This window comes from Lepidochelys kempii, chromosome 2, assembly GCF_965140285.1.
Source record: "Lepidochelys kempii isolate rLepKem1 chromosome 2, rLepKem1.hap1, whole genome shotgun sequence".
Classification (NCBI taxonomy): domain Eukaryota; kingdom Metazoa; phylum Chordata; order Testudines; family Cheloniidae; genus Lepidochelys; species Lepidochelys kempii.
Window position 1 is genome coordinate 165,318,790 of NC_136381.1, and position 27,524 is coordinate 165,346,313.

At 39.6% G+C, this 27,524-nt stretch overlaps 1 protein-coding gene across 1 annotated transcript in view; it reads right to left on the bottom strand.

Annotated features, from left to right (window-relative positions):
* Positions 1 to 4,706: 4,706 nt before the first annotated feature.
* The window catches only part of VSTM2A (V-set and transmembrane domain containing 2A), a 73,409-nt gene continuing 50,591 nt past the window's right edge, over positions 4,707 to 27,524 (bottom strand). The window contains exon 5 of the mRNA XM_073332700.2: positions 4,707 to 6,059. Within this exon, the coding sequence (XP_073188801.1) occupies positions 6,016 to 6,059 (44 nt within the window). The 3' untranslated portion in view covers positions 4,707 to 6,015. The remainder of the gene's footprint in view (positions 6,060 to 27,524) is intronic.

The following is a 27,524-nucleotide window of genomic DNA, read 5'->3' on the forward strand; positions in this document are numbered from 1 at the left end:
TTGTACAGCAAATCTCTCAAAAGATTCAGAGTTTGAGTATTCGTTGCTTTTATGAATAGGTATAAAATTCATATTCCTTTTACAGCTAGCATTTTAAAGATGCTTACAGAGTTGTGTGATGATTCAGCTCACTACTTCCAGTTTGCTGAATTAGCACAGTTAGTAAGGAAATAAAACCATTTACTTCAATCAAAACCTATAGTCTTCTAGATTCCTAGGTTTGTTTGAAAGAACTGTGATGTGTGCGCAAATAGGCACAAATGAGTAGCTTGATGAATGTATGCAGCTTGAAAATTAGTTGCCTAGCAATTAGAAAAGCATATTTCTGTCCTACTCTACTTCTAGTCTGCTTACTTTGCAGAAATGTTTTCCATAGAGGTGGTCTCTTTTTGTAAGGCCTTGTCCAACTTTTGGCTTATGTGTGAATGTCTCTGATTTAGCAGCCCATATGCTCCACAGCTTCAGTGATGCATGGGATCATTATTTTACACTTCTTGGAAAGCCCATCTGTAAAAGGTTGATTATGTGTTGTTAGCTTCAGGTTTTGAAAAATAATGGTTATAGAATAATACTCACATGTTAGCCTACTGTGTTTGGTGAGAGCATCATACCTACTATATAGTTCAAGTGAAGTATGATCAGAACTGAATAGATACAATGTAGTATTTCCCATCTCCCATTTCCCATCTTGTTTCCTGGAAGCATGGGACACCTTCAAGGCACTCCAAACCTTTCTTGCTATTACAAATGCTAAAGCTGATGGGAGGGCAGAGTACCGGTTATAACCCCTTATACCAATATCCTGTGGTTAGGGCACTTACCTTGGATGTTTGGGATACAAGGTTAAAGTCCCCACTCTAGACAGACCCAGCTCTCCCACCAGATCTGTCAGTGCTCTAACTATGAAGCTACAGAGTCATTCTTACACTTTCTCTGGGCGAACAACTATTCAAATTGTTTATACAAAGTGGATCTGCTTCAACAGGAGAGACTGAGAGAGACTCAGCCCAGAGGTGCTATAGTCTGCTAGTTAGGGGAAGTGGGGGAGACATGAGTTCAAATCCCTGCTGCTGAGCCAGGTCGCAATCCTAGGTATCCCACATTCCAGGTGTGTATCCTGACCACTAGGCTATCGGGTATAAGTGGAACACCATCACCTCTGATTTTGTGAATCTAGCCTTTCATATCCTTTACCCTTCTTAAAAATGCATCAAATGAAATATTTCCTTTTTAACTGAATGTGGTGTTCAAGCCAAACTGTTTTTTTTTCTACCTTTTTTCCCATTTGTTGGTTTCAGTTCAACACCTCTCCCCCCCCCCCCCAAAAAAAAAAAAAGAGGTGATTTTTGCTTTGAACTGCCAGTGGACCATAAAACCAGTTATCACACAGCTCTGGTGTTGAGTACTCAAAGTCTCACACAGCAGCAGAAGTTAGTAAAAACTGGTATTTCATCACTGCCTCATATATTTGTTTGCCTTTTTTTAATTAACAGAACAAATACACTAACAAAGAAAAGTTATCTGGAAGAGGGAATGTGGGAAACTCTGACTTGATAAATTCAGTAATGTAGCAATTTTTTACTGACATACTTAACTGTCTTGGCAAAAGAGGTGCATAACATTTTTTTAAAATACAAACAAACAGTGGAACTTTTTTTTCACTAACTCTTCCATATTTTAATGGTGCCTAATTTTAGGCCCAGATCTTTTGCTAAGCCCAGGGTGTATTGGACATAGTTGGGGGCGGAGGTGAAGGAGGGAGTGCTCTCAAAGGGCTGGTTGTGGCTCCATGATCCAGGGGATTGTTTTATATCTGCTGCAGTGTAACTCAATCAGCTAGTAATTTCTCCCAAACAGCTATCCTCCAGCTGGGGATAGCCATGTTGTCATTGTTATTTCAATGTCTTTAATCTTCATCCTAAGCAAGACTACTGAAAAGCATCAGTGTAATATAACAAATTATTAGCTTGTTTTCATGCAGAGTGTCACATTCATTAGTATAATGCATTTGTGCTATATTCTATCAACCTGAGTCAGATCTTAAGTACTATACACTGATGTAACTCATCTTCAAGCAGGAATTGACTTCAGAGAAGCTCCACCTAATTCTTGCTAGTGTGAGATCAAAATCATTCCCTCCCCCCCTCCCCACCCCACCACAAATGAAAACTAAATATATTACATTAATGACCATACAAAATTCTTAAGAGAAGTGCAGCATGTGTATATAAGCTTAGAAAAAATGTAAGTAAATTGTGCAAGAATTCTGATTCTCTTTTTTTACTATGAAGTAAAGGGATAATAAGATATACCTTGAATTTATTTCTGCTTTTCTGTGATTAAACCTTTTAAAATGCTGTTTGAGTTTTAATGTTTAAAATATTTGAAAGTAGCATTTAATGTTATGCATTGTACTGAATAACTTGTTATAGTTGATTCCTCCCTAACCAGCCCCAATTTCAAAGAAAAACAGTGAAGGCTCTCAGCTGTTTTCCTTAAACAACTAAGAGTCCATCTTTTCTTTCTTGAATTCTGTCTTTTTAAAGCAGAAAACAACCTAGGGTTAGGTAATCTTATTAAATACAGAAATGTCCTGTGAATTTTTAAACTCTTTTATAAAACAACAATCTGCTATTGTATACTATGATACTGTTTTTTGCTTTAAGTAGACTTATGCCAGGTAGGTAGGTGACTCATCTGAGTGATTTTCTTTGACATGTCTACTAGATAAACTAGAGGCAAATACACATTGGAGAGAAATTTTAGCTTTTTCCTGATGTAATTTTCTCTGTTAGCCAAACATATTAAAAAAAAAAGAGTTGCACAGTTCTGCTCCATGTTGCCTGTATGGCTGAGTTCATATTACTCTGTCCTTCATATTATTCTGTCCTTTATAAAACCATCTCAGTTTAGCAGAGTGTGTATTTATTACATGTTTTTCTGAATGTCATGATTATCTCCTGAACAATTGCTTTCATGCCTTGAATTTTCACATTCTCATATTTCTGAACATCCATTGAATTCTTGAACCAAATGATAATTAAGTCAGTTCATCATTATTGAAATGCTGGCAAATGACTAAGTTTCAGTCAATCAAACTGAACTTTATAACCTATTAGTTCTGAGAGTCTTAAGTGCCCACTGGGGATCAAAGAGCTTTCTATAAAAGAATCATGCTGAGATGTGGCATGGCAGCAAAAAGTGGAAAAAAAAGACTTGAATGCCATAAAGTCAAATTGATCCTCACAATAAGTGACATCCAAAGATAAGGTCACTGGTCAAATTCTATCATGATATAAAACCCATGCACACCTGGTGTAAATCCATGTGGCATTTTATCTGTTCTATTGTCTCAGGATAACTAATCCTGCCTCTACCCATGCAAACTTTTTAGGCACGGTTAACTGTGTTCTGGGATAATGGAGAGTCTAGTATTCCACTGGTGACAGATATTAATCTTTTTGATCTTTCTGTCATTAAACCCCTCAATCAGTCACACAATTAAGGCAACAATTGCATCTGCGCTTCATATGATTATGTTCAAAGCAAGCTACAGCTTTCTTCTTAAACTGCCGTTACCACAATTTGAAATCTGCTTTAATTTTAATAATGTTGAACAGCTGTGTGAACAGACAATGGATTTCACTGAAACTTCAGTCTTTCATAAAAGGGCATGTATTGTATAAATATTTTTATTGTTCAGGATGCATTGTTGTAAATCTAATTTAGGAAGCAGGGAATTTAAAGAAATTGTCAATCTGGAATATGCCGTATGTTGCAGACATACTCAGGAGGGACAGGACTCCCAAAATCTGATTTTAATTATATTTTAAAAATAGCTAATCACCTGGGAACACTAAGAATATTTTGATTCTTACATTTCCTGAATGCATCAAGATCTAAGGAGATCTTCATTTCCTATTTGCTGTATGAAAGAATGACCACACAATGGACAAATGAATAAACAAAGTTCAGGAGATATTGGCCATGCGGAAAACTTATATAAACAGATTCATGCAATAAGCATGGTGAGAAGTTAGAAACTCTCTTATTTTTATTTTGTTCTTTATTATGGCCCTTATTCAGCATAGCCTTATACAGGTGCTTCACTTTACACATGTGGTCAGGTCTATCTCTATTCAGCAAAGCATTTAAGCATGTAGGTTAAGTGCTCTGCTATATCACAGCTTGTAGGCATCCTAAGTAAACACCATGAGCTTTATTCAAAGCCCATAGATGCCAATGAGGATCTTTCACTGGCTTCAATGGGCTTTCAACTGGGTTCATTGAAAGATACTTTTAAAGGAAAAAGCCCACTTCCACGTGTGACCCGGTGTGCCTAGGGTCACCCTCACTGAAAATGCCAATGTCAGGGCAGGCTGCAAAAAGGAGAGCAGATTCTCCCAAAACTGGTGGTTAGTTCTGAAATTAGACTTACCAACCAGTCACAAACTGTGCTCTTGATTCCCCACACTGGTTATCAAGAAGCTAAAAAAGAAATCACACAGCCTCCTTTATTGTATTCCAGTTCTCTGGCTCCCAATCAGCAGCTAGGTCTAGTACAGTGAGAAGTTATTTAAAAATCTGTTCACTATCCAAAATGTTCTTCTGACACAAAAGGGTCAGCCATGTTACCAGGTCAATATTTTTAGTTTTAGATCTTACCCAAAATACCACGCTGCCAGCCAATCCTTTAGTGTCTAAAACTAAAGGTTTATTATAAAGAAAGAAGAAGAAGACAGTTGTTAAATGATAAAGCAATCAGATACATACAGAGACTTCAAAGTCCATATATCAGGTTCTTAGCAATATTGGTGAGTTTGCTGGCTTGAAAGTCCCTCTGGAATTCATCCCCAGCTAGTATGGATCATTCAGTCCTTTGTTCAGAGCTTGAGTTTGTAGATAAATTGCTCCAGAGGTAAGAAGCAGGAATGAAGATAAAATGGAGATGATGCAGCTGCTTTTTATATTCCTTTTGCCATGTTGCTTTTACTTCCTGTGTCCCAAACACAAGTGTCACAGAACACCGCGTGGAAAAGCCTTAGAGTTCTCTGTCCACTGGCTTGCCCCTACATGCCTTGCTGAGTCAGAAGGTGTATCCCCTGCTCCTTTCAATGGGTTCATTGTACAGCTGATGACCCTGGATGGGCCATCGAACAGGCTAGGCAGTGCTGATACTATTCTGTCTGGGGGTGTCACCCAGAAACACAGTACAAGATTTGAAATACAGATATGCCATACATATCTCTGACTCACAATACAAAGGGGATACAAACATATAAACAAGATTATCATATCTGGCAAACCATAACATTTTCACTGATACCTTTACATGTCATATCTGGTCAGATTCCTTGCAATTGTATAATAATGATTGTAATATTGTTAATAAGTGTTCCACATATTCCATGCAGCATCACACCATGCATTACATATATACAGCCAGTTGTAGGCTTAGTTCTTTTCAACTGCATGCTCATTTTTAGCATATCTGACAATTGTGTGCAATTGGTATTTAGTTAGCTTTGCTGCAGAACTGCTTAATTTGCCTGTATATTTGTGATTCAAACCAGGCATAAATGTAGGAGTATAATTCTGTGAACACTTTTGTATGTGGGCCTTTGCCCTTCTCATCCTAGAAATGTAGTCCAAAATAACCTTTCATTAGACCAACTGTCACTGTATATCATGTATTCAAGGAATCTTCCCCCTCTCTTGAAATGTCATGTTATGGAATTTTTATACTGTGTAAGCATCTTGCAATAATAAAAAATAAAGTAATGAATATTTTACACTTTACATTAAATCCTCAAATGTTCAAATCTTTACTGAAAGGTAGGGCAAGGGAAATGGTTGAAGAAGAAAATGGAATTCCTGAAAGATATTCGTTCAGTTATCTTGTTTAGAAACCCTAGTATAGAATCTCCCATGGTTTAAATGTAATTTATCTGAAACAGGCCAATGTAATAGTAAGTAAAATTACCATTTTAATGTAACTTTTCTTCCACATAAAATTCACACAGGATCTTGTAGCATCTTGGATATCCCTGCTGGAGTCTCTGAAATGGTAGCCAAACATTATCAGAGAGCTGTCATTTTATTGGCATGCTAGAGTATATGTCATCAAACCAACAGCATGAACAATGTCTACAAAGAAAATCCCTATTCCTTAGCATACACTAGTATTTCATCTTGTGTCCTTTCTAATGGCTCTGTAAACTCTGCTACTTACCGTAACAGATCTATAAACTGATCTGGAACCATCAAGAGACTGAAGGTAAAACCAAGTTCATGTTTTTAATTTATGTAAAATGAACTGGTTCATTTGACATGATGATCTTCAATAATAATAATAATAATAATAATAAATCAATAATCAATAAAGTATTGTCCTCCATCATGGATATGATTTACTTATGATTTCTTTAGAGGTTTTTTAAGGTTTTTTTTGTCATTTTTGAAAAATGGAAAAACAAACTGGTTCTTATTTTCCACAAATGTCTGAACTACTAGTATGCCTACCACAATTCAGAGCCTCACACATGCACCCAAAAATGTTACCAAACCTGAAAATCCCTTTCATTCTGGACAAAAGTCAAGGGTCTAAATTCTCAAGTTACTAGTGATTTTGGGACAGCAGGGTGATAGAGTTTGGGACCGATTCCCCTATTTTGAGTAGTAAGGGATTTTATTTAAAAAAAGGATCCACATATAGAGAAACAGTCTATCATGGATATAATAGTTATTTAGTAACAACAGTAAATACTTAGAGCTAGATTTGCAAATTTTATTTAAAGATAGACAAACACACACCCTTTAATTTTTAGCCAATATTTTTGCCCACTAACACTTTGGATGATCTGGTTTTGTGAGGATACCTCTTTGGTATCTCAATGACTAGGTACAAAGAGTCTTGAAAATCAGACTCATATGACTTTTTCTTCTGGGGGTGTAGCCATTACCTTGATGATTTTTTGCACTGAATATAACAAAATATGGTTTTGCAGCCCTACAAATTTAGACAAGAAGAAAGAAAGAATACCATACCTGATTGAAATTAGTTGCAAGATGACCACAGTGAAGTTACCCAAAGCAGAAATGTGCCCGGTTACTTTAGCTATCACTTCTATATTTGCTATAAGCCTTGTGGGAGCTAAGTGGCGTGTCCAGAGCTCAGTTTTGAAATCTGGCGCCACCAGCTGCGCTTTCTTGGATATGCTGCCTGGCCATTCATTCAGAATTAACTCTGCAGGAAGAACACTACCTAATAAATTACCAGAACCATTTCCTCCAGTGTTTTGTGTTTTCAGGTCTCTAATCCTTACAACCCTGATGACCCCTGCTTAGGCTGTGATATCTGAGGAAATTGTTGCCCAAATTAGAATTACTATGTGGGCATGTTGTTTAGGGTTTACAGCTTTGTGGGGTTCTCCTAGCCCTAGTGGAAATCGCAGTTCATTTCAGCATATGGTATAATGCAGCTGACTCATTGGTATGTGGTAGCATATTGTCCTATTCCCAAGATGGAGAAGTAGGTGGAATGTTTGGGTTTTAGAATAAATCACCTCAGCATTCAAACGCTACAGTCCTTTGGATAGTAGTTATGTTGGAGAATGCCTTGCTTGGTCTCTGGGGGAATTAGGATATTCAGCCACACATCACTATGTGAATTTGTTTTTATTCTGAGGAAAGACAAGATACACTAGACGGATGAGCTAAGAAGAGCCCTGGAAAAACATGGGTAAGTTACACAGGCCTGAAGGGCTTGAAAACTATTCGACATGTCATTCACCATTGGATTGATATAGGCTGCTGTAATGGCTGCTGCTACTGCAAAACTAATATTAAAAGACTACAGTGTACAATAAAAAGTATAGTTGGTGGAACACTGCACCTGATGCACAAGGAAAAAAAACAATTATGAATTATTTATGCTCTAATAATTTAGACATATTAATTAGAGCATAATTTTACTCACATGGAAAGTCCTCAGTATAAGTAGGGTCAAACTTTTACTGAATGTCTGAATAAAACCGTGCTGCTTCCAGGAAAACAAATTGTTCAATTCCTCCCCCAGTTTTTCTCAGTAAAGTAAGACTAAAACATTAGTCCACATTTCTTCATTAATGTCTGTTCAATTAGCTGCTTTTCAACGTAGCTCTTAAAGATCCGCAAGGTATCTCTCAAAGAAAGGAGACAAACATTTAATTTCACATTGTAATAATGGTTTTAATATTTGCTCTGTAAGTAACAGCAAATTATTCCACATTAACTGGGAAGAGCTTGTGTTCAGAGTCAGTGCCGGCTCCAGGCACCAGCGTTCCAAGCAGGTGCTTGGGGCGGCACTGTAAAAGGGGTGGCAGTCCGTGCTCCATCAGGGCGGTACTCGTCTTTCCATGGCAGCGGCAATTTGGTGGCAGTTTTACTCTGCAAGATGTGCTGCGGCGGCAAATCGGCGGCAGCTTCTGTCTTCAGACGTGTTGCTTGGGGCAGCAAAAACGGTAGAGCCGGCCCTGTTCAGAGTGGGCGATGATGCTCAAGCTTTCATGACCATATGTTGCACATTGTGGAGCCTGCCCAAAGACCTCACATTTCTTGGAGTTCTACTGCAGTAAATAATCTGAAGTCCAAGAGCAATGTAGCATATAAATAGATAAGTGGATTTGATTAAAAAGCGAAGGGAATATCAGCAGTGGACAAATGCATTATGTGCACTGCTAGCTCACACAGAATTGCCTTTATTAGTTGAGTTATTTTAATATGTTTGTCAGCGCAAACCAGTGATCCTTCTGGATTTATATTCAGGTGCTGACTATTCAGATGATCAGGGGAATAGAGGGCCTAAATTACAATGGAGACTAAAAGAGTTTGGTTTGTTTAGCCTAAGGAAGGCTGAGAGGGGATACAACTGTGCTCTATAAATACATCAGGGGGTAAATACCAGGGAGAGAGAAGCGCTATTTAAGCTAAAGGGCAGTGTTGGCACAAGAACAAATGGGTACAAACTAGCTGTGAATAAACTTTTGCTGGAAATTAAAGGAAGGTTCTAACTTGTCATGGGAGTGTGGTCCTGGAACAGTCTCCCAATAGGAGTAGTGGGGGCAAACTGCCTGACTGGTTTTAAGATACAGCTTCATAAGTTTTATGAACAGGATTATATGACAGGGTTGCCTGTAATAACAGGGGACTGAACTCGAGGACTTGGTGTTCCCTTCAGTCCTTTGTCCAGTGTATATAGTATTGAATATTTTATACGAACTCACATACAGTCTAAAATTTAGAATCTCTTGTGAAAGTTAATATAATACTATCTGAAAGCTGCAACTTTCCTGAGAATTTATGGGCAGGTTCTGATACCCTTACACATGTTAAATAGAATCTTGCTCCACAAGTGATCCTGTTGAATTCTGTGGGATCTGTTGTGGAGTCCTGGCAATATTCAGCATGAGTGAGGGTGTATCAGACTCAGTCTTTTATTTTGTTTTCAGTATTTGCGTGCCTCAATAGTTACAGCTTTCATCAAGGATCAGAATCAGAAATTACTGGAGAAACTCATATTTCCTACCTCAATGACATTAGGAAACAATGGAAATCTCATTACAGAGCCTGATCTTTTAATCTTCTGATTTTCTAAACAGAGGTTTAGGTTCAGCTCCTGTAAAGGTTTCAGAGTAGCAGCCGTGTTAGTCTGTATTCGCAAAAAGAAAAGGAGTACTTGTGGCACCTTAGAGACTAACCAATTTATCTGAGCATAAGCTTTCGTGAGCTACAGCTCACTTCATCGGATGCATCCGATGAAGTGAGCTGTAGCTCACGAAAGCTTATGCTCAGATAAATTGGTTAGTCTCTAAGGTGCCACAAGAGCTCCTGTAAAGCATCTTTTGGAAATAATGTAGGTGAAGCTCAAATTCTGTTTTGTTTTACAGATGTGAAAAGCATTTGTGTGGGTTTTTTAAACAATTATTCAGGGAAAACTTATCAAAGAGAATATTTTTCTAACATCCAGCTTAAGTCATTTTACCATTGTTGGAATTTCTATTTGTAATTATTCAAACATTTGGATTTATCAAATCACATACATTTGGCCACACCTCAGGAATATTTATTAAATGTACTTAGTAGTGGTACATAGTTAAATATTTTTACACACTCTAGAGAGATTTATTCCTTCAGAAGAAGGGTTTTATCTGTCTATTGTTAACAATGTGCACAGTCCGGGGTAGGGAGGTATTGTATTCTAGTCTGCTTTTATGTGATCAATTAGAAGCTGTAGCCTGCAGTATTTTTGTTTGTTTTGTTTGTTCATCAGTTGTTGTCTAGAAGATAGAAACCTTTTCCTTTTCATATGGATTTCACTAGTTATCCATGCCTTTGCAGTTCCAGACTTACTACCGCACACTGTAAATAGATCTGCACCTAAAAAACACTCAGAAGATTCACTTGGCATAGAATCAGGCTGCCCACTTACTTAGCAGTGTTTCTCATAAAGCATGTTGCCAGCTGTGATCTTTAGTCTGCATTTGGGATCAGTTTGTCCAGATATAGTTTAAAGTAGTTGTTTAAATCCTCAATGGTCTGGGACCTTGGAGATCACCTCTCCTTGATTTCTTCCTTGCCAGTTGACATCAGCAAGACCTTAAGCTCATTAATAGCTCCAGCATTCACACTGAAGGGTCCTAAGCTCTGGATTTCATCAGTCCCCAGCTTGTCCAAAGAGTCCATGCTTGCCGTCCTTCAGGGTGTGATGTGGTCCTCAACTTGGTAGTAGAGCAGAGAAGAATGGATACATAAAAAGCAGAAGCTAGTTCTCGGGCTTTACACAACAACATTTTGTAACCTGTATATTATACGTTCCAGGGATGTGCAATGAATACAGGTCATGTCCATGCCTTCTGTGCTCATTTACTTGAAGCTAATTTGTTGTTTACTACAAATTGATTTTCATGCTTACATATAGCGCCCATTAATGTCAAATGACTGAAATCGTTCATCCTGTAAATGGGCTTTGCTCACAGGTGTTCCAAGACAATGGGGGAAGGGGACCCTCCACTCACAGGCCTCAGAACATCCATGCAACACTTTGCATATGCACCAGATTTGCTGGGGGAAGTCTTGGTAGCAGGGTCCTTGGGTCACAGACAGTAGGTCTGCAGGTAAAACCCCTCTTTCTCAAAGCCACATTGGTATGTGCCATGGTTTGGACTATTTGGATCTGGGGATTTAGACCCTATTTCCCCTGTGTCAATTGTTGGGTTGTGCTAATTTTTGGCCCTAGTTCCAGTCAGGATTTGGCCAAGTGTGTAGTGAGCTCCCAGTGAATAGCTTGCTGCTTCTATAAGTAAACACCCTAACTTATGTTTTTTTAAAAATCTTAAAAATATAGAGAGAGCCTGAGCTGACTTCTAGTCCTTCCAGTTTTAGCTAAAATTAAAAATAAATAAGATGGATAGGCCTCAAATAAAAGCTAGGCAGGTGTGCTGCTCTCCCCAGTGTTGCCTCTTGTTATACCTCCGCTTAGGAGCTATTCATTTTGGACCCAATTCTATTTCCCTTTCCACCAAAAGTGGGAGAAGACAAAAGGAGAAATAGAGATAATTTGTGGCATTGCACTGCCACAATAACTGCAGGTGGTTGCTTCAAATTAGTAATTACTATAATTCACCTATGGTTCATGGTACTTACTATTGCCTAAAACAGCTCCTGAGAGCACTTTACAATTCCAGAAAGAGACAGGCACGAGGTCCTTGTAAATTTACAGTATTTTTTCTTTAAATAAGAAAGAGCTTGCTTGTCAACTAAAAATCCTAGAACGCTAGTTAATTATCCCAAAGCACAGAGTGGAGCATACCAACTAATTGCTCTGGCAACACTTGTTAAACTTCAAGAACACTGGAAAAAACAAATGTCATTCTTGCTGTGCTTGATTGTAATCATCCAGATTTAGCAGAAAAATATCAATTTAGCTAATCAAGTTAAAATTTAAATATGCAAATTTGAGAGAATAAAACAGTTTCATCTGTAAATTATGCAAATGGAACCAAAAAAATCATAGATGGGGAAGATTCTGAGAAGAAGTTGTTCAGTGTTATTGGTGACAGATAATACAGGTTACAGAGCATCCTTCAGGTTGGGAGACACAGTTAGGTGTAAGATTAATAACTATAATTTCATTAACTTGAAAGCAAATGCCAATATTTATACAATCATACAGAAGACTTACACTTTATCATCTGAAAAGAAAAGGAGATGGTAGGAAATGTAGAAGGTCATAAAAGTCTGAGTTTCAGCAGAGTTTCAGCATGGTCTTTTCCTTCTGCAGATGCAATTATATATATTCATATACAGTTGCTGAGCTGACACTTTCATATACAGCTGCAAGCATCTAAATCTGGCATGCAAAGGATAAAAAAATTATAAGGCAAACTACACAGATAAATAGGTTGTGCTTATGAAAATTTTATCACCTGTGAAGACAGGTGGTGTGATCTTTCAAATACATACACTGGCAGGTGAAAGAATTTGAACATGGGTCTACCACCTCTCAGGAGCATAGACTCATAGGATTGGAAGGGACCTTGAGAGGTTATCTAATCCAGTCCCCTGCACTCATTGCAGAATTAAGTGTTATCTAGACCATCCCTGACAGGTGTTTGTCTAACCTGTTCTTAAAAATCTCCAATGATGGAGAATCCACAACCACCCTAGGCAATTTATTCCACTGCGTAACTACCCTGACAGGAAGATTTTCCTAATGTCCAAACTAAACTGCTCTTGAGGCAATTTAAGCCCATTGCTTCTTGTCCTATCTTCAGCAGTTAAGGAGAACCATTTACCTCCCTCCTCCTTGTAACAACCTTTTATGTACTTGAAAACTGTTATGTCCCCCCTTGGTCTTCTCTTCTCCAGACTAAACAAACCCAGTTTTTTCAGGTTTCAGAGTAACAGCCGTGTTAGTCTGTATTCGCAAAAAGAAAAGGAGTACTTGTGGCACCTTAGAGACTAACCAATTTATTTGAGCATGAGCTTTCGTGAGCTACAGCTCACTTATCCGATGAAGTGAGCTATAGCTCGCGAAAGCTCATGCTCAAATAAATTGGTTAGTCTCTAAGGTGCCACAAGTACTCCTTTTCTTTTTGCCAGTTTTTTTCAATCTTCCCTCATAGGTTTTCTAGACCTTGAATCATTTTTGTTGCTCTTCTCTGGACTTTCTCCAATTTGTCCACATCTTTCCTGGACACAGTACTCCAGTTGAGGCCTAATCAGCACAAAGTAGAGCAGAAAAATTACTACTTGTGACTTGCACACAACATTCCTGCTAATACATCCCCAAATTATGTTTGCTTCTTTTGCAACAGTGTTACACTGTCGACGCATATTTAGCTTGTGATCCACTATGACCCCAAGATCTTTTTCCTCAGTACTTCTTCTTAGGCAGTCATTTCCCATTGTGTATGTGTGCAACTGATTGATTATTCCTCCTTAAGTGGAATACTTTGCATTTGTTCTTATCGAATTTCATCCTGTTTACTTCAGACCATTTCTCTAGTCCAAACCATTTTGATTTTTAATCACATCCTCCAAAGCACTTGCAATCTCTCCCAGGTTGGTATCCACAAGTACTCCTTTTCTTTCTCCCAGCTTGGTATCATATGCAAACTTTATAAGTGTACTGTCTATGGCATTATCTAAGTCATTGATGAAGATATTAAACAGAACCAGAACTGATCCCTGCAAGACCCCACTCAATATGCCCTTCCAGCCTGACTGTGAAACACTGATAATTACTCTCTGGGGATAGTTTTCAAACCAGTTATGCACCTGCCTTGTAGCAGCTCCATTTAGGTTGTATTTCCCTAGTTTGTCTAAGAGAAGATCATGTGAGACAGTATCAAAAGCCTCACTGAAGTCAAGATGTACCACCTCTAATGCTTCCCTCTATCCACAAGGCTTGTTACCCTGTCAAAGAAAGCTATTAGTTGGTTTGACACTATTTTTTCATGACAAATCCATGCTAACTGTTACTTATCACCTTATTAAATTCCAGGTGTCTGCAAAGTGATTGCTTAATTATTTGCTCCATTATCTTTCCAGGTACTGAAGTTAAGCTGATTGGTCTGTAATTCCCTGGGTTGTCCTTATTTTCCTTTTTATATATTGGCACTAAATTTGCCCTTTTTCAGTCCTCTGGAATCTTTCCTATCTTCCATGGCTTTTTGAACATAGTCGCTAATGGCTCAGATATCTCCTCAGTCACATCCTTGAGAATTCTAGGATGCATTTAATCAGGAACTGTTGATTTGAAGACTCTAACTTGTCTAGGTAATTTTTAGCTCATGCTTGCCCTATTTTAGCCTCACATCCTACCTCATTTTCATTATGTTAGACATCCAATCACTACTAACCTTTTTGGTGAAAACGGAAAAAAGTGATTTAGCACTTCTGCCATTGCCACATTTTCTACAATTTCATGATCAATTTCACCTAAACTGACTTCCACTTTCAAATTCTCAACCGTTTCCTCCCTATTTGTCAAAATCAAGACTAGAACAACCTCTCCCCTAGTAGTTTTCTCCTCTTTCTGAAATAAATTGTCTCCAATACATTCTAAGAACTTGCTGGATAATCTGTACCCTATTGTATTATGTTCCCAACAGATGTCTGGGTAATAGAAGTCCCCCATCATCCCCAAGTCCTGTGCTTTGGATGATTTTGTTAGTTGTTGTTCTGTTTCCCCCCCACCCTCCCCAAAGCCTCATCCACCTCTTCTTTCTGGTTAGGTGGTCTGCAGTAGACCCCTACCATGCCATAACCTATGTTTTTACCCCTTTTATCCTTACCCAGAGACTTTCAACAAATCTATTTCATATTTCCATCTCAACCTCCATTTAATTGTATACATTTTTGATATAAAAGGCAACACTTCCCTCTTTACCTTTCCTGTCCTTCCTGAGAAAGCTGTACCCTTCTATACCAATATTCCAGTCATGTGTATTACCCTACCAAGCATCTGTGATGCCAACTATGTCATAGTTATGTTCATTAACTAGCATTTCAAGTTCTTCCTGCTTATGCCCCATACTTCTCATACTAGTACACAGACATCTAAGATACTGATTTGATTTCCCCCCATATTCTCTTTTTTCCTCTCCCTTATTCGTGCTATAATGACCCAGACTCCCCACAGATTCTGACATTTCTTCCAGCTCTCCATGTTTTTGACTTACCTGTGGGCTTTTGTCACCTGCCCCCATCAAACCTAGTTTAAAGCCCTCCTCACTAGGTTTAGTAGTCTGTATCCAAATATGTTCTTCCCCTTCCTTGATAGGTGGACTCCATATCTGCTGAGCATCTCTTGGTCAAGGAAGCCAAAGCCCTCACAGCCAGACATTCACCTCCAAGATTCATCTGTCTTTTCCTGGAGGATTCTTGACTATTAGTTTTGCCCCCTCAATCCCAGCAGCTCCTTTCCCCTTGTCTCTCTGAGGTCTCTCCACCCCAAGCTCAGAATGTGGGGGGATGATGAACTCACAGATTCTTTGGGTTCCGAACTCCCTGAGGGAGGATATATGCTATTGGTAGGTTTCTGAATTAAACCAAGTGGAAATGTAGAGTAGAGGTGGTAGATTGGTTTCCTAACCTTAATCTGTTTTTTATTGTCAGCTTAGTATATTATGAGACATGTCTCTGTGTCTGAGTTTGAGAAACAGAAGTGGTACAGACTGGAAAGAAAACTGATGTCCAAAATATGTGACTCTTTGAGGATTAATGGATATGGGAGAGCTTTGCGGTAGGAGGCAGGTTCTATGTCCTTTTTCTTATTTTTTTTCTGATAAGTACTGGTCTGATGGATAATTTTGTATATGGCTTTCTGAATATGAATGGACACAGGGACATTAAAAAACAGATGGCTCTTTTTGAGCACCTGTTCCAGAAAAAGATGGACACCTTCATTTTTGCAAGAGATGCATACAGATACAGCCAAACTGATTGGCTTGTTGATTGGAGTGGGGAGATTTTTCTGAGTGATATTCTGCTGCAAGTGCAGGAGTTACCGTTTTCTTTGTGGACAGGGTGAAGCCTGATTCAGTGGTTGTGCAGAAAGTTGTTCCAGGTCATTTATTGATGGTTCAACTACTTTTGAACATCATCATTTTTTTTAAATTAGTGTCTATGCTCCTACTGTAGGGAAAGACAGGATTTTTTGTTTTTGTTTTTCAGAACTTGGGTACTCTCTTGACAAATTGCTTGACAAGTATTGTTTTAATTTTGGAGGGCAATTGTAATTGTATTCTTAGTGAGAAATTGGATAGGAATTATTTGGAAACAGAGCCACTGTCTGTTCGTTGACTTGACAGTCTCTCTTACAGACTTCTGACCTGACTGTGTGGCAACATTTTCACGCCAATGTGCAGCCATACACATGGGGGAGTGCTAATGACAGATCTTTTTTTATGGCTTGTTTGGACCATATTTATGTTTTTACTCATTATTTGTCTCATTTGCTTTCTGGTTGTATTGTTCCTACTGGGATTTCAGATCATGGTTTGCTCTTATTTGTGTTGTCTCTTCCTTCTATTCAAGACCATTATCCATACTGGCATTTTAACATTGGCCTTTTACAGGATGTTCACTTTTGAGACTCTTTCAATTATTTTTGGGGAGCCTGAGTTGCCTCAAAGGATGTTTTCCCTCTCAATGAGGCAATGGTGGGAGGTTGGTGAAGATGACATGAAATGTTTTTGTCAGTAGTACACTCTGCAGACAACCCTGGGCTTTCACTGGAGTATGGGGAAGGTAGAGTTGGAGTTTTTGTGGAACTTGAAAAAGCTTTTTACAGAAATAATCATGCTGGGTTCCATGAGAGCTTGACACCCCCCCCCCCCCCACAAGCTTTTACAGAGCATGTGGCGTTGGAAAGTTTAGAGTGCACTGGTTAAGGCCTGATGTCAGGGCCTTTTTTTCCAAATAGTTTGCACCTATTCAGTTTTTCTTCAGCCTGGAAAAGAAACATGTTGGGAGGAAGAGGACTGGCCACTTCAAGATGTCATTGGGCTGAGTGCTTTCAGATCCAGTGAGGATTAGGAACTTTGGTGTGAATGTTTTCCTCAGAGCTGTGTGCCAATCTGAGGCATGGCAGGCCCTTGCAGATCTTCCTAGGATTTCAGCATTGGATGTGGATAAACTTGAACATGACCTACGCAGTGTAGTTGTAGCCAATACTAGAAAGACAAGGTGGGTGAGGTAATATCTTTGATTGGACCAACTTCTACTGGTGAGAAAGACATGGCTGAAAAGCTTGTCTCTCTTGCCAACAGAAGTTGGTCCAATAAAAGGTATTACCTCACCCACCTGGTCTCTTGAACAGGACCTGACACTTTCAGAATTGATTTCTGCCCTAAACGGCTCGATCAATTTAATCAAATTAATCATGATTGTGATGTCCAGGTTTTGACTGGATGTGAGCACTCTTGAGCCAGCTTCCTCAGCTTGCATAAATTGGGAGAAGTGTGACACACTCCTGCTGGGGCTTGAGTGATCTCCCACACCCTGACTTTGCCAGGGAGGGGGGCAAGGAGGTATTGTGAAGCTGAACTGGCTTAACGGCACTGAGAATTATGCAGGGACTGGATGATATTTTGGGTTGGAAGTGGGAGGGAGTTCTGGAAAAGTTGGAGGGGTTGCAAAAGCGGAAGTGGTGTTTGCCTCAACTCTCCTTCTGAGGACAAGTGTTAGAGGCATTAAATTATTAAAGACGATGTTGTGATATAAGTGCGTTGTTTTGGATCCCCCTCCCTTCTTTTTAGAAAAAGTTCTGAAGGTTGAAATGGAGTATTTTGTATCTGTCCGTTGTGGAAGGGCATCAAGGTCTCATTGATCTTTTGAGCAGAGTTGCTACTTTCTGATGACAGTCTCTGTGGCAGCTGTTTGTGGATGAGCCTGTTCCTTGAAACTGACCTTTTGTTTTTCTTCGGCGGGTATGGGATTGGGTTTTGATCAGAATCTTTTCTGGTTGGATGCTGAGTGTCTCAATTTTGAGGTGTTACTGGATTTTATCAAAACCTTTTCAACACTCAGAGATTTTTTTAAGTTGAAGACAAGGATAGGCGGCTGGGGTTCCTAGGAAAGCTTGCTGAACCTTTTGTTTATAAACCTGCTGTGAGGATTCCTAGCTCTGTTTCTAGAAGTCTTGGCTCTTCCCTTATTGCAGCAGTTGTAACAAAACCTGGTTCATTTAATTGACTTTACTAGTTTTACATGGATCTCAGTAGCTGTCTTGGTTGCCAAGCTTGGTTTGCATTCTATTTGCTGGGTTTCTTGTTTTTTATCAAAGGTGGAATCAACCCTTCCTCGGGGCAGTATTGCTAGTCTGGACATTTACCTCCTTGAATGAGCCATTCCCAATTACGCTGATGTTTTTGTGTCCTTGCCTGTTGTTTCTGCTGTGGATTGGGATGTTGACAAGCCTGGCAGCTTGCTTGCTTTCAGTGGGTCTTCAGAATTTACTTTTAATGGCTTAGCCCCTAAATGACTGTATGTGGTTTTGGTAAAGATTTGTCTTTTCATTTTCCAATGCTTGTTGATTATCCCAATACAGTACAGACTAGACAGCTTCTGGTTGTGGACACCAGCCAGCCAGCCTGGAGAACTATATACAAGTTTCTGATTGCAAAGAGGATGGGTGGCCTCTAGAATCATAGAATCATAAAATATCAGGGTTGGAAGGGACCCCAGGAGGTCATCTAGTCCAACCCCCTGCTCAAAGCAGGACCAATCCCCAACTAAATCATCCCAGCCAGGGCTTTGTCAAGCCTGACCTTAAAAACTTCTAAGGAAGGAGATTCCACCACCTTTCGAGATAATGCATTCCAGTGTTTTACCACCCTCCTAGTGAAAAAGTTTTTCCTAATATCCAACCTAAACCTCCCCCACTGCAACTTGAGACCATTTGTCCTCATTCTGTCATCTGCTACCACTGAGAACAGTTTAGATCCATTCTCTTTGGAACCCCCTTTCAGGTAGTTGAAAGCAGCTATCATATCCCCCCTCATTCTTCTCTTCCGCAGACTAAACAATTCCAGTTCCCTCAGCCTCTCCTCATAAGTCATGTGTTCCACTCCCCTAATCATTTTTGTTGCCCTCCGCTGGACTCTTTCCAATTTTTCCACATCCTTCTTGTAGTGTGGGGCTGAAAACTGGACACAGTACTCCGGATGAGGCCTCACCAATGTCGAATAGAGGGGAACGATCACGTCCCTCGATCTGCTGGCAATGCCCCTACTTATACATCCCTAAATGCCATTGGCCTTCTTAGGAACAATGGCACACTGTGGACTCATATCCAGCTTCTTATCCACTGTAACCCCTAGGTCCTTTTTAGAAGAACTGCTGCCTAGCCATTCGGTCTCTAGTTTGTAGCGGTGCATGGGATCCTTCCATCCTAAGTGTAGGACTCTGCACTTGTCCTTATTGAATCTCATCAGATTTCTTTTGGCCCAATCCTCTATTTTGTCTAGTCCCTCTGTATCCTATCCCTACCCTACAGCATATCTACCTCTCCTCCGAGTTTAGTGTCAACTGCAAACTTGCTGAGGGTGCAATCCACACCGTCCTCCAGGTCATTTATGAAGATATTGAACAAAACCGGCTCCAGGACCGACCCTTGGGGCACTCCACTTGATACCGGCTGCCAACTAGACATGGATCCATTGATCACTACCCGTTGAGCCCAACCATCTAGCCAGCTTTCTACCCACCTTATAGTCCATCCCTCCCATACTTCTTTAACTTACTGGCAAGAATACTGTGGGAGACAGTGTCAAAAGCTTTGCTAAAGTCAAGGAACAACATGTGCACGGCTTTCCCCTCATCCACAGAACCAGTTATCTCATCATAGAAGGCAATTAGATTAGTCAGGCATGACTTGGCCTTGGTGAATCCATGCTGACTGTTCCTGATCACTTTCCTCTCCACTAAGTGCTTCAGAATTGATTCCTTGAGGACCTGCTCCATGATTTTTCCAGGGACTGAGGTGAGGCTGACTGGCCTGTAGTTCCCAGGGTCCTCCTTCTTCCCTTTTTTAAAGATGGGCACTACATTAGCCTGTGACCTAGTAACTTCCGTGAGTTGCCGGAAGAAAGCCTTGTCCACCTCATCACCCTGGTCTGGTGGTCTATAGCAGACTCCCACCATGACATCACCCTTATCGCCCTGCCTGTCCTTCCTGAACAGTTTATATCCATCCATGACAGTACTCCAGTCATGTGAGTTATCCCACCAAGTGTCTGTTATTCCAATCACATCATAATTCCTTGACTATGCCAGGACTTCCAATTCTCCCTGCTTGTTTCCCAGCCTTCTTGCATTTGTGAATAGGCACTTGAGATAACTTCCTGTTTGTCGTGCTTTCTTAGTATGAGGCAGGAACCCTCCCCTTTTGTGCTCTCCTGCTCGGGCTTCCTCCCGGTATCCCACATCCCTACTTACCTCAGGGCTTTGGTCTCTTTCCCCCAGTGAACCTTGTTTAAAGCCCTCTTCACTAGGTTAGCCAGCCTGCTTGCGAAGATGCTCTTCCCCCTCTTCGTTAGGTGGAGCCCGTCTCTGCCTAGCACTCCTCCTTCTTGGAACACCATCCCATGGTCAAAGAATCCAAAGCTTTCTCTCCGATACCATCTGCGTAGCCATTCATTGACTTCCACGATTCGACGGTCTCTACCCAGGCCTTTTCCTTCCAGGGAGAGGATGGACGAGAACACCACTTGCATCTCCAACTCCTTTATCCTTCTTCCCAGAGCCACGTAGTCCGCAGTGATCCGCTCAAGGTCATTCTTGGCAGTATCATTGGTGCCCACGTGGAGAAGCAGGAAGGAGTAGCAATCCGAGGGCTTGATGAGTCTCGGCAGTCTCTCCATCACATCGTGAATCCTAGCTCCTGGCAAGCAGCAGACTTCTCGGTTTTCCCGGTCGGGGCGGCAGATAGATGACTCAGTCCCCCTGAGGAGAGAGAATCCCCGACCACCACCACCCGCCTCCTCCTCTTGGTAATGGTGGTCATGGAACCCCCATCCCTAGGACAGTGCATCTCATGCCTTCCAATCGGTGGAATCCCCTTCTGTTCCCTTCCCTCAGATGTACCATCTAGTCCACTCTCCGCATTAGCACCTGTGGAGAAATCATGAAAACGGTTGCTTACCTGAATCTGTGCTGCTGGTACATGGACACTCCCCTTTCTTCTTCTGGAGGTCACATGCTGCCAAAAGTTCTCTAGTGGAGAACTTTTCATGGAGATATTGCCCCGAACATGTTAGTGCATCATCTGACTCTCTGGAGGTGCCCATATCGGGTCCTTTTAGTGACTGTTTTTCATATGTTTCTTTCTTGTTCCAGGTTACAGCCATTATTTATTTTACCTCAGGGTATTTTTCATTAATGTCTTGTGATTTTTCTCCTATTGTATTTATTTTTATTATTAAGTATAGGTTCACAAATAGATCTGGGGTATGCCTTTCAAATGTTATTTTGGGTCAAGCAAAGATGGACATGTTAGAAAGTAGATTATATGAATTATTTGGTACTGGGGTTGCCAACGCTCATTGGCTTTCTTAGATTTTAGTGGTTTTACACCTTTGTTTGGAGTTTAGATCTTATACTTTTATAAGTGATTTGGATCAATTTATTCAATGGTAGCCTCCTGGAAAAATGCTTTGTACTGTTCGGGATGGGCAATTGTTTTTGAATTTGTAATTTTATTTGTTTTTACTGTGTTTCTGTACTGATTTTATTAAAAGTGTTTTAGAAGTGAGTATTTCTACCCCACCCCCATCCCATGACTGCTGTCTGTGGATAAATATTTCAGCAGTCACTAGGACAGAGTGAGAATGCACTTACACACATGCAAAAATGGACATGTGAGCTAAGTGGAGGCTTGAGGATGAAAATCACATTCTAAATGTCATTCAAAAAGAAGAGAGGGGACCAGATCCTCAGCTGGCATTGCTCCACTGAACTACCCCAGTGGAACTGCACCAGTTTACATCAGCTGAGGACCTGGCCCAGATTCTCAAGTTGAGGATCCCACATCAGAGGACTAATGGAAGTTTGGTAGTTTGGCATACTCTTTTGAATTGTACTATCCTATGACAGAGTAACCACTCACACTAAAAATATATTGTACAGCATAGTGTTCTGAGTTCTTACTGTAGCACAGTTGCATAAGGATAAAGACAATTACATCACAATCATTCAGGAAGTGCTAAAGTATTCTAAGAAACTGTTAATTCTCCTGAAGTATTGTTTATCCAGCTCTGCTGATGATAACAAGCCTGCAAGGTAAACTATGCACACCTGTGTAATCCTATTCAAATTACGCTGTTCTCTGCTGGAGGCGGGGTGGGAGGAAGGAATGTTATTATTGTTTTGTTTATTATTTGGTAGCCAACACGAGAATGTGCAGTTGGTGCCAATTGTCTTGTACTCAAACATTCAGTAATACGACAGTGACTCAGGAGGGAGATGGCAAAGCCAAAGCTATAATAGTTAACTTTTATTAGGAGGAGCCATAGCAATGGAATGGATGCCTTGTTCTACCTTCCCTATCAGTTGTGTGAGTGATTTATGCAGCTTTTTTCCTGCTCAAAAAGGAAGATGTGAGGAGACAGGCAAATGCCAGGATGAAGAGGGAAGCATGTTCCCAGTTCTCTGAAAGGAAAACTTAAAGGGAACAAAAATATTGAGGCCATGATGAGTAATAAAGTAAGTTAATAAATTGGTGGCTGCCCCTTTAGCTTTTCCTCTGGCACATTTTAGAAGGACGCCCATAGAACCAAACTGTTAAAAAAACAGTTTTAAAAAATGTTTATTAAACCAAATGAACTGTAAACTTCAATTGAAACAATCTTGACACTGAGATTAACAGCAATAAGTTAATAGAAATAAGCAATGTACAGTGCTTATCATCCTTAGATGCTCTATCATTTATTTATTTAATTTAGAAAAAATAAATAACAAGCCTATTCAAGGCTCTAGGCACCCTACCTCATCATTAATGACACATTGAAATCCCTGCAGTCTTAATGTCATCATTTCACAGAAAGTCAGCCAGCCAGACACATGCACTAACTCCTTTCCACCCCTTCATCACTATGAGAAGCAAATCCTCAGCCCTATTGAAAGTGTTATGGCTGCTGATGACATACATCAATTGACGTCCTGCATGTACATCTGTGTTGAAAAGTTTGGCCACAATGGTCATTATTTACTAGCCTTATGTCCTCCATTGCCAATGGCTTCATTCTGTACTGTCTTCTGGTTAAAAAGAAGAAACAACAATTGGGACAATATTAAATCGCTGACATTGCTCAGTTCACTTTCAACTGCCACATAAACAAAACACCTCTTTTTTGCATTGATTTACTTTTAAATGTGCCTTTGATGCTTGTATATTGTCCTATTGCTAGCGGTAAGAATGAGTGCAGCTGCCATGTGATTAAGCTCACTCCTCAGAGTGGATGAAAGCTATACTCCTATAAAGAACCTTAACTATTTGATTACTACTTCTAATGGAATCTAATTAATGCTGTGAATTAACATAGGAACATAGCTATTGCCATATTGGATCAGACCTCTGATCCATCAGTCCAGTATTCTATCTGCAACCGTGGCCACTACCAGTGGGTTCCAATTTCAAACTTGAGAGCCTAAATATGGGGGCATGAAGCAGAATTAGATAGCTAAATACTGTGCTGTTTTAGGCACCTAAATGCTACAATGGAAATTGTTTAGGCTATAATTCTTTCACACTGAACATCCATGCTACTACCTCCTCCGCAGAAGCACACAGACATCTAATAGGATTCATGCACACAGGTTTTTGAAAGTCGGAGGGCCAATTTTTTAAGGTATTTAAGCATGTAAGGATGTAGATAGATGCCATTGATTTCAGGAGTTAGGCACTAGACACTTCTTTGAAAATCCCATGGAGCATTTATCTGCCTCCGTAGGTGCATAAATACGTTTAAAGATTGTACCATTTAATTTCTTTAGATTCTTTACAGTGCTGAAGCTGTTGATTCTGAATCTTGTTTTTATGGTGTTCTGGTGATCTGTTTAATAAAGTACTTACTGTGTGTGCATTGAAAACAAAAATCCATGCTAACTTGTAAATATCCTATCATGACCAACACCTTTCCACACTTGATCTCACATCTCTTTTGCATCTGGAGCAATATAAAGCAAAAAACCAACAAGAGCAACATACTGAATCTTGGAAAATCCTTATTAGGGGTTACACACTAGATCTGAAAAGGTGATCATAGAAAAACAAACAAGTTAATATGTTGTTCGCTGCAGAAAATTGGAAGGTAAAGGAAAAACATCTATGGATGTAAGAGAAAGGAAGTTCGATTAAGAAGCTTGCAGACTCAGCAGAGAAAGAAGCCAAGAAAGACAGATGCCAAATCTAAATACCAATTTTGCAAGGAGCTAAATCACTTATTCAGCAACCATTCATTGACAGGGTACAATAATTGTCCTGGGTACAATGCTATTGTCTTCTAGGGGAAGAGTTTTTGCATAGTCAGATTGAAATGATTCAGAAGTCAAAAATGGCTGTGAAATCAACTATTTTTTATTCACACAGATACTATAATGATCCAGATGTTTCCCCTTCAACAGATCATAGAATGGTTATAGTAGGCCCTAAACATAGCTTTTCAAAAACATTTGATCACTGAGATTACTTGCTACTGTGTGATACTTTCCATGGAGTGTGTGTGTGTGTATGTATGTGTATATATATAAAGTTATTTGCAATATCTATTATCTGTATGAGATGAGGAGCATTGTAAAAGTTTTGGATTTTCTAACAAGGGGACTGATCCTGAATTCACTGAAGTCAATTGAAAGGCTGCCATTAACTTGGTTTGGCACAAGTGCACAAGTCATCCTTACCATTTGACTTTGCCATGGATTGAACTTTATGAGTGAAGTTTGATTTCAAGACTATTATAGAAGTTTGTTAATGGATAGTGAAATTATGACACCAGATCAATCAATACATCAAATAGATTTGAATGAAATATTAACTGTGATGCTTACGTTAAAATTTGTCCAGGTTTGAGTTGGTGAAAGATTTGAGAAATTGAGGCAGTTTTAAGATTTTTTTTTTTTAATGTTTAGCAATATTTTATGCAAAAGCTTTTATGGTGCTGCCATGATGACTATCAAGATTTTGCAGCAAATTGTTGCATTACTTTTCAGATGTTGCGGTGGGTTGGTTTTTAATAGCCACATAGCCTGTATGGCATTGGGTTGTGGTTCCTGTCTGGTTTGGAGCAATCCACCACTGGAATAAAGGACGTATTGGGGGTTCAGTCAATGAAGATAATGGAGCGTTGCATCGTCTGTACCCCAGGATTCCAATGCAATTGGGCTGTAAGTCAATATTGAATAACAAAAATTCAGGCTGGCACCTTCTACTCTTATAATCTGGAAGTCTTTCTTTCTTAAGAAATATGACTCCAATGCCCTACCAGACACTTACTGTTCTTGCACACAAACAAACTGTGCATAGTGCTACAATAACCTATTCATTTTTTCTAGGTTGTTTTTTACACCAGTGTTATAGAGTTGTTGCCATTACAAGTCCATTTTTTCCAGCAGTTACCATACGGGTGGTTTCTGAAATGTGATAGCCATTCACTAACCTCAATGCAGAGAATAAATGTTTTATCTCGTGCACCACTGAGTGGTAAATGTTCACTTTTTAACAGTGAACACTGAATAAGATGGAGAATCATAAGAATGTCAAATAAGATGAAAAGCTGTGACCACTTGCAGTCAATACATTTTCCATGGCACTCTTTGCAAGACTTAGGTGGTGGTCTGGCCATATTCCAACTTGCATAGTTCCATGCCATCCACATAAAATTTGTTTTGATATGGTAATCTCCACTGTCTTAAACCATTGTGATAGTGTTGCAGAGTGCTGTTAAAATGTTGCCAGGTTTCATTTCAGAGGTGGCTGCAATTTGGTGGCAAGTAAAGTGATTGCAGTACTGTATATCATTTTTAAAGTGCATTAGGACCCTTTGAGAGGAAAGACTATAAATCTAAGTTGTCATTATTATTAATAGTAGTAGAAATAGTAATAATTGAGAGAGAAATAAGGAAATTATATCGAGCCAACGATAAATCAGAGGCTCTTGAAGTTGGATACTAAAGTCAGATTTGACACCTTGAAAGGCAGCCAAAGAAAGTTCATGGTCTTATTCATGGGAAAGTTGGCATTACCTACCCAGTCAAGACACAGAAAAAAAGTTTGCATTATAACACTTCATAGAGAATAATGTTCCATACTAAAACCTATGCAAAGAGATGTTTGTAGTTGCACTGTTAGGATTGCATACACAACGTTCACATGGCACACTGTGTGTGTGTAAGCATGCAAGATGATATACAACCTTTTCTACAACTCCAGATGCACATGTGTAGTGTCTTGTAATCTTTGTTTCATTCTTGTATACTTACGCTAATTTCATTGTCCTTATATATAGATATTTCCTTTCATAAATTGTCTTTTCTCAAAGGTTTGTATTTTGACAACTTTGTGGATCCCTGAGAACTAATATACCTTGAAAAAAAAACAAGAAGAAACAAAACAGCACCATAGTCTGTCTTAGGTATAGTTCTTGGGATGGAGCAATTATTTATTAAGATAATCAGCCATTCCATCAAAGAATATGCAATGCTTTTTTCCGTGTCCTAAACAATTGCTGACAGTTTTTTGTCCTGTCATGTTTTCCCTCTTTCTCCCCCTGTATTAAGGTGCTCTTTTCTATCATCTTCACACTCTGTGAAGATTTTCTCCTGCCCTCAATGCCTCTGAACACCAAGACTTCTAGTCATTTTCACCTTCCTCTGCTTCGGTGCAGTGCCACTTTTAGACACCATCACCTTGCTTATTAATGGTACCTTTATCAGGACTCCTCATGGAACTAATAGATGCTGAAACTGATGATGCAGCAGATAGAAAGTCAACTACGCAGTACCTACAATTGGTCATTCTAAACATGACTTCAGGCCAGATTCTCATCTGAGAGGAAAATTTGCCCCTAAAAAGCCTCCGGGCCACTAAAAAATTCCCTCTTGCCTGAATGAGAACAGAGTAAAAACATCAGACTTAGCCCTAATGTGACTACTCCCTGTTTCTGGCTTAAGCACACACTTTCAGCTAGCAATGCTAATCTTATCTTAATTTGGTTACGGAATCATTTGAAATGCTTAAATATTAGTTCCTCTAGAGTCCTTTTCCCCCTTCATAATAGCTAATGTAAAGGCTATTTTATATTCATAAGCTTCCCTCTTTGATAAAGTGTCATTGTCTCTGTCTGGCTTTGGGGCTCCCTGCTCTCCAAATCCCAAGCCTCACGTGGCTTACAGGAAGCATTAGTATTTGTTGCTCTCAAGATTTTTAAAAGGCAACGTTCCAGTGAAGAGAGAGTCTTATTTTCTCTGTCAGGCTTGACACA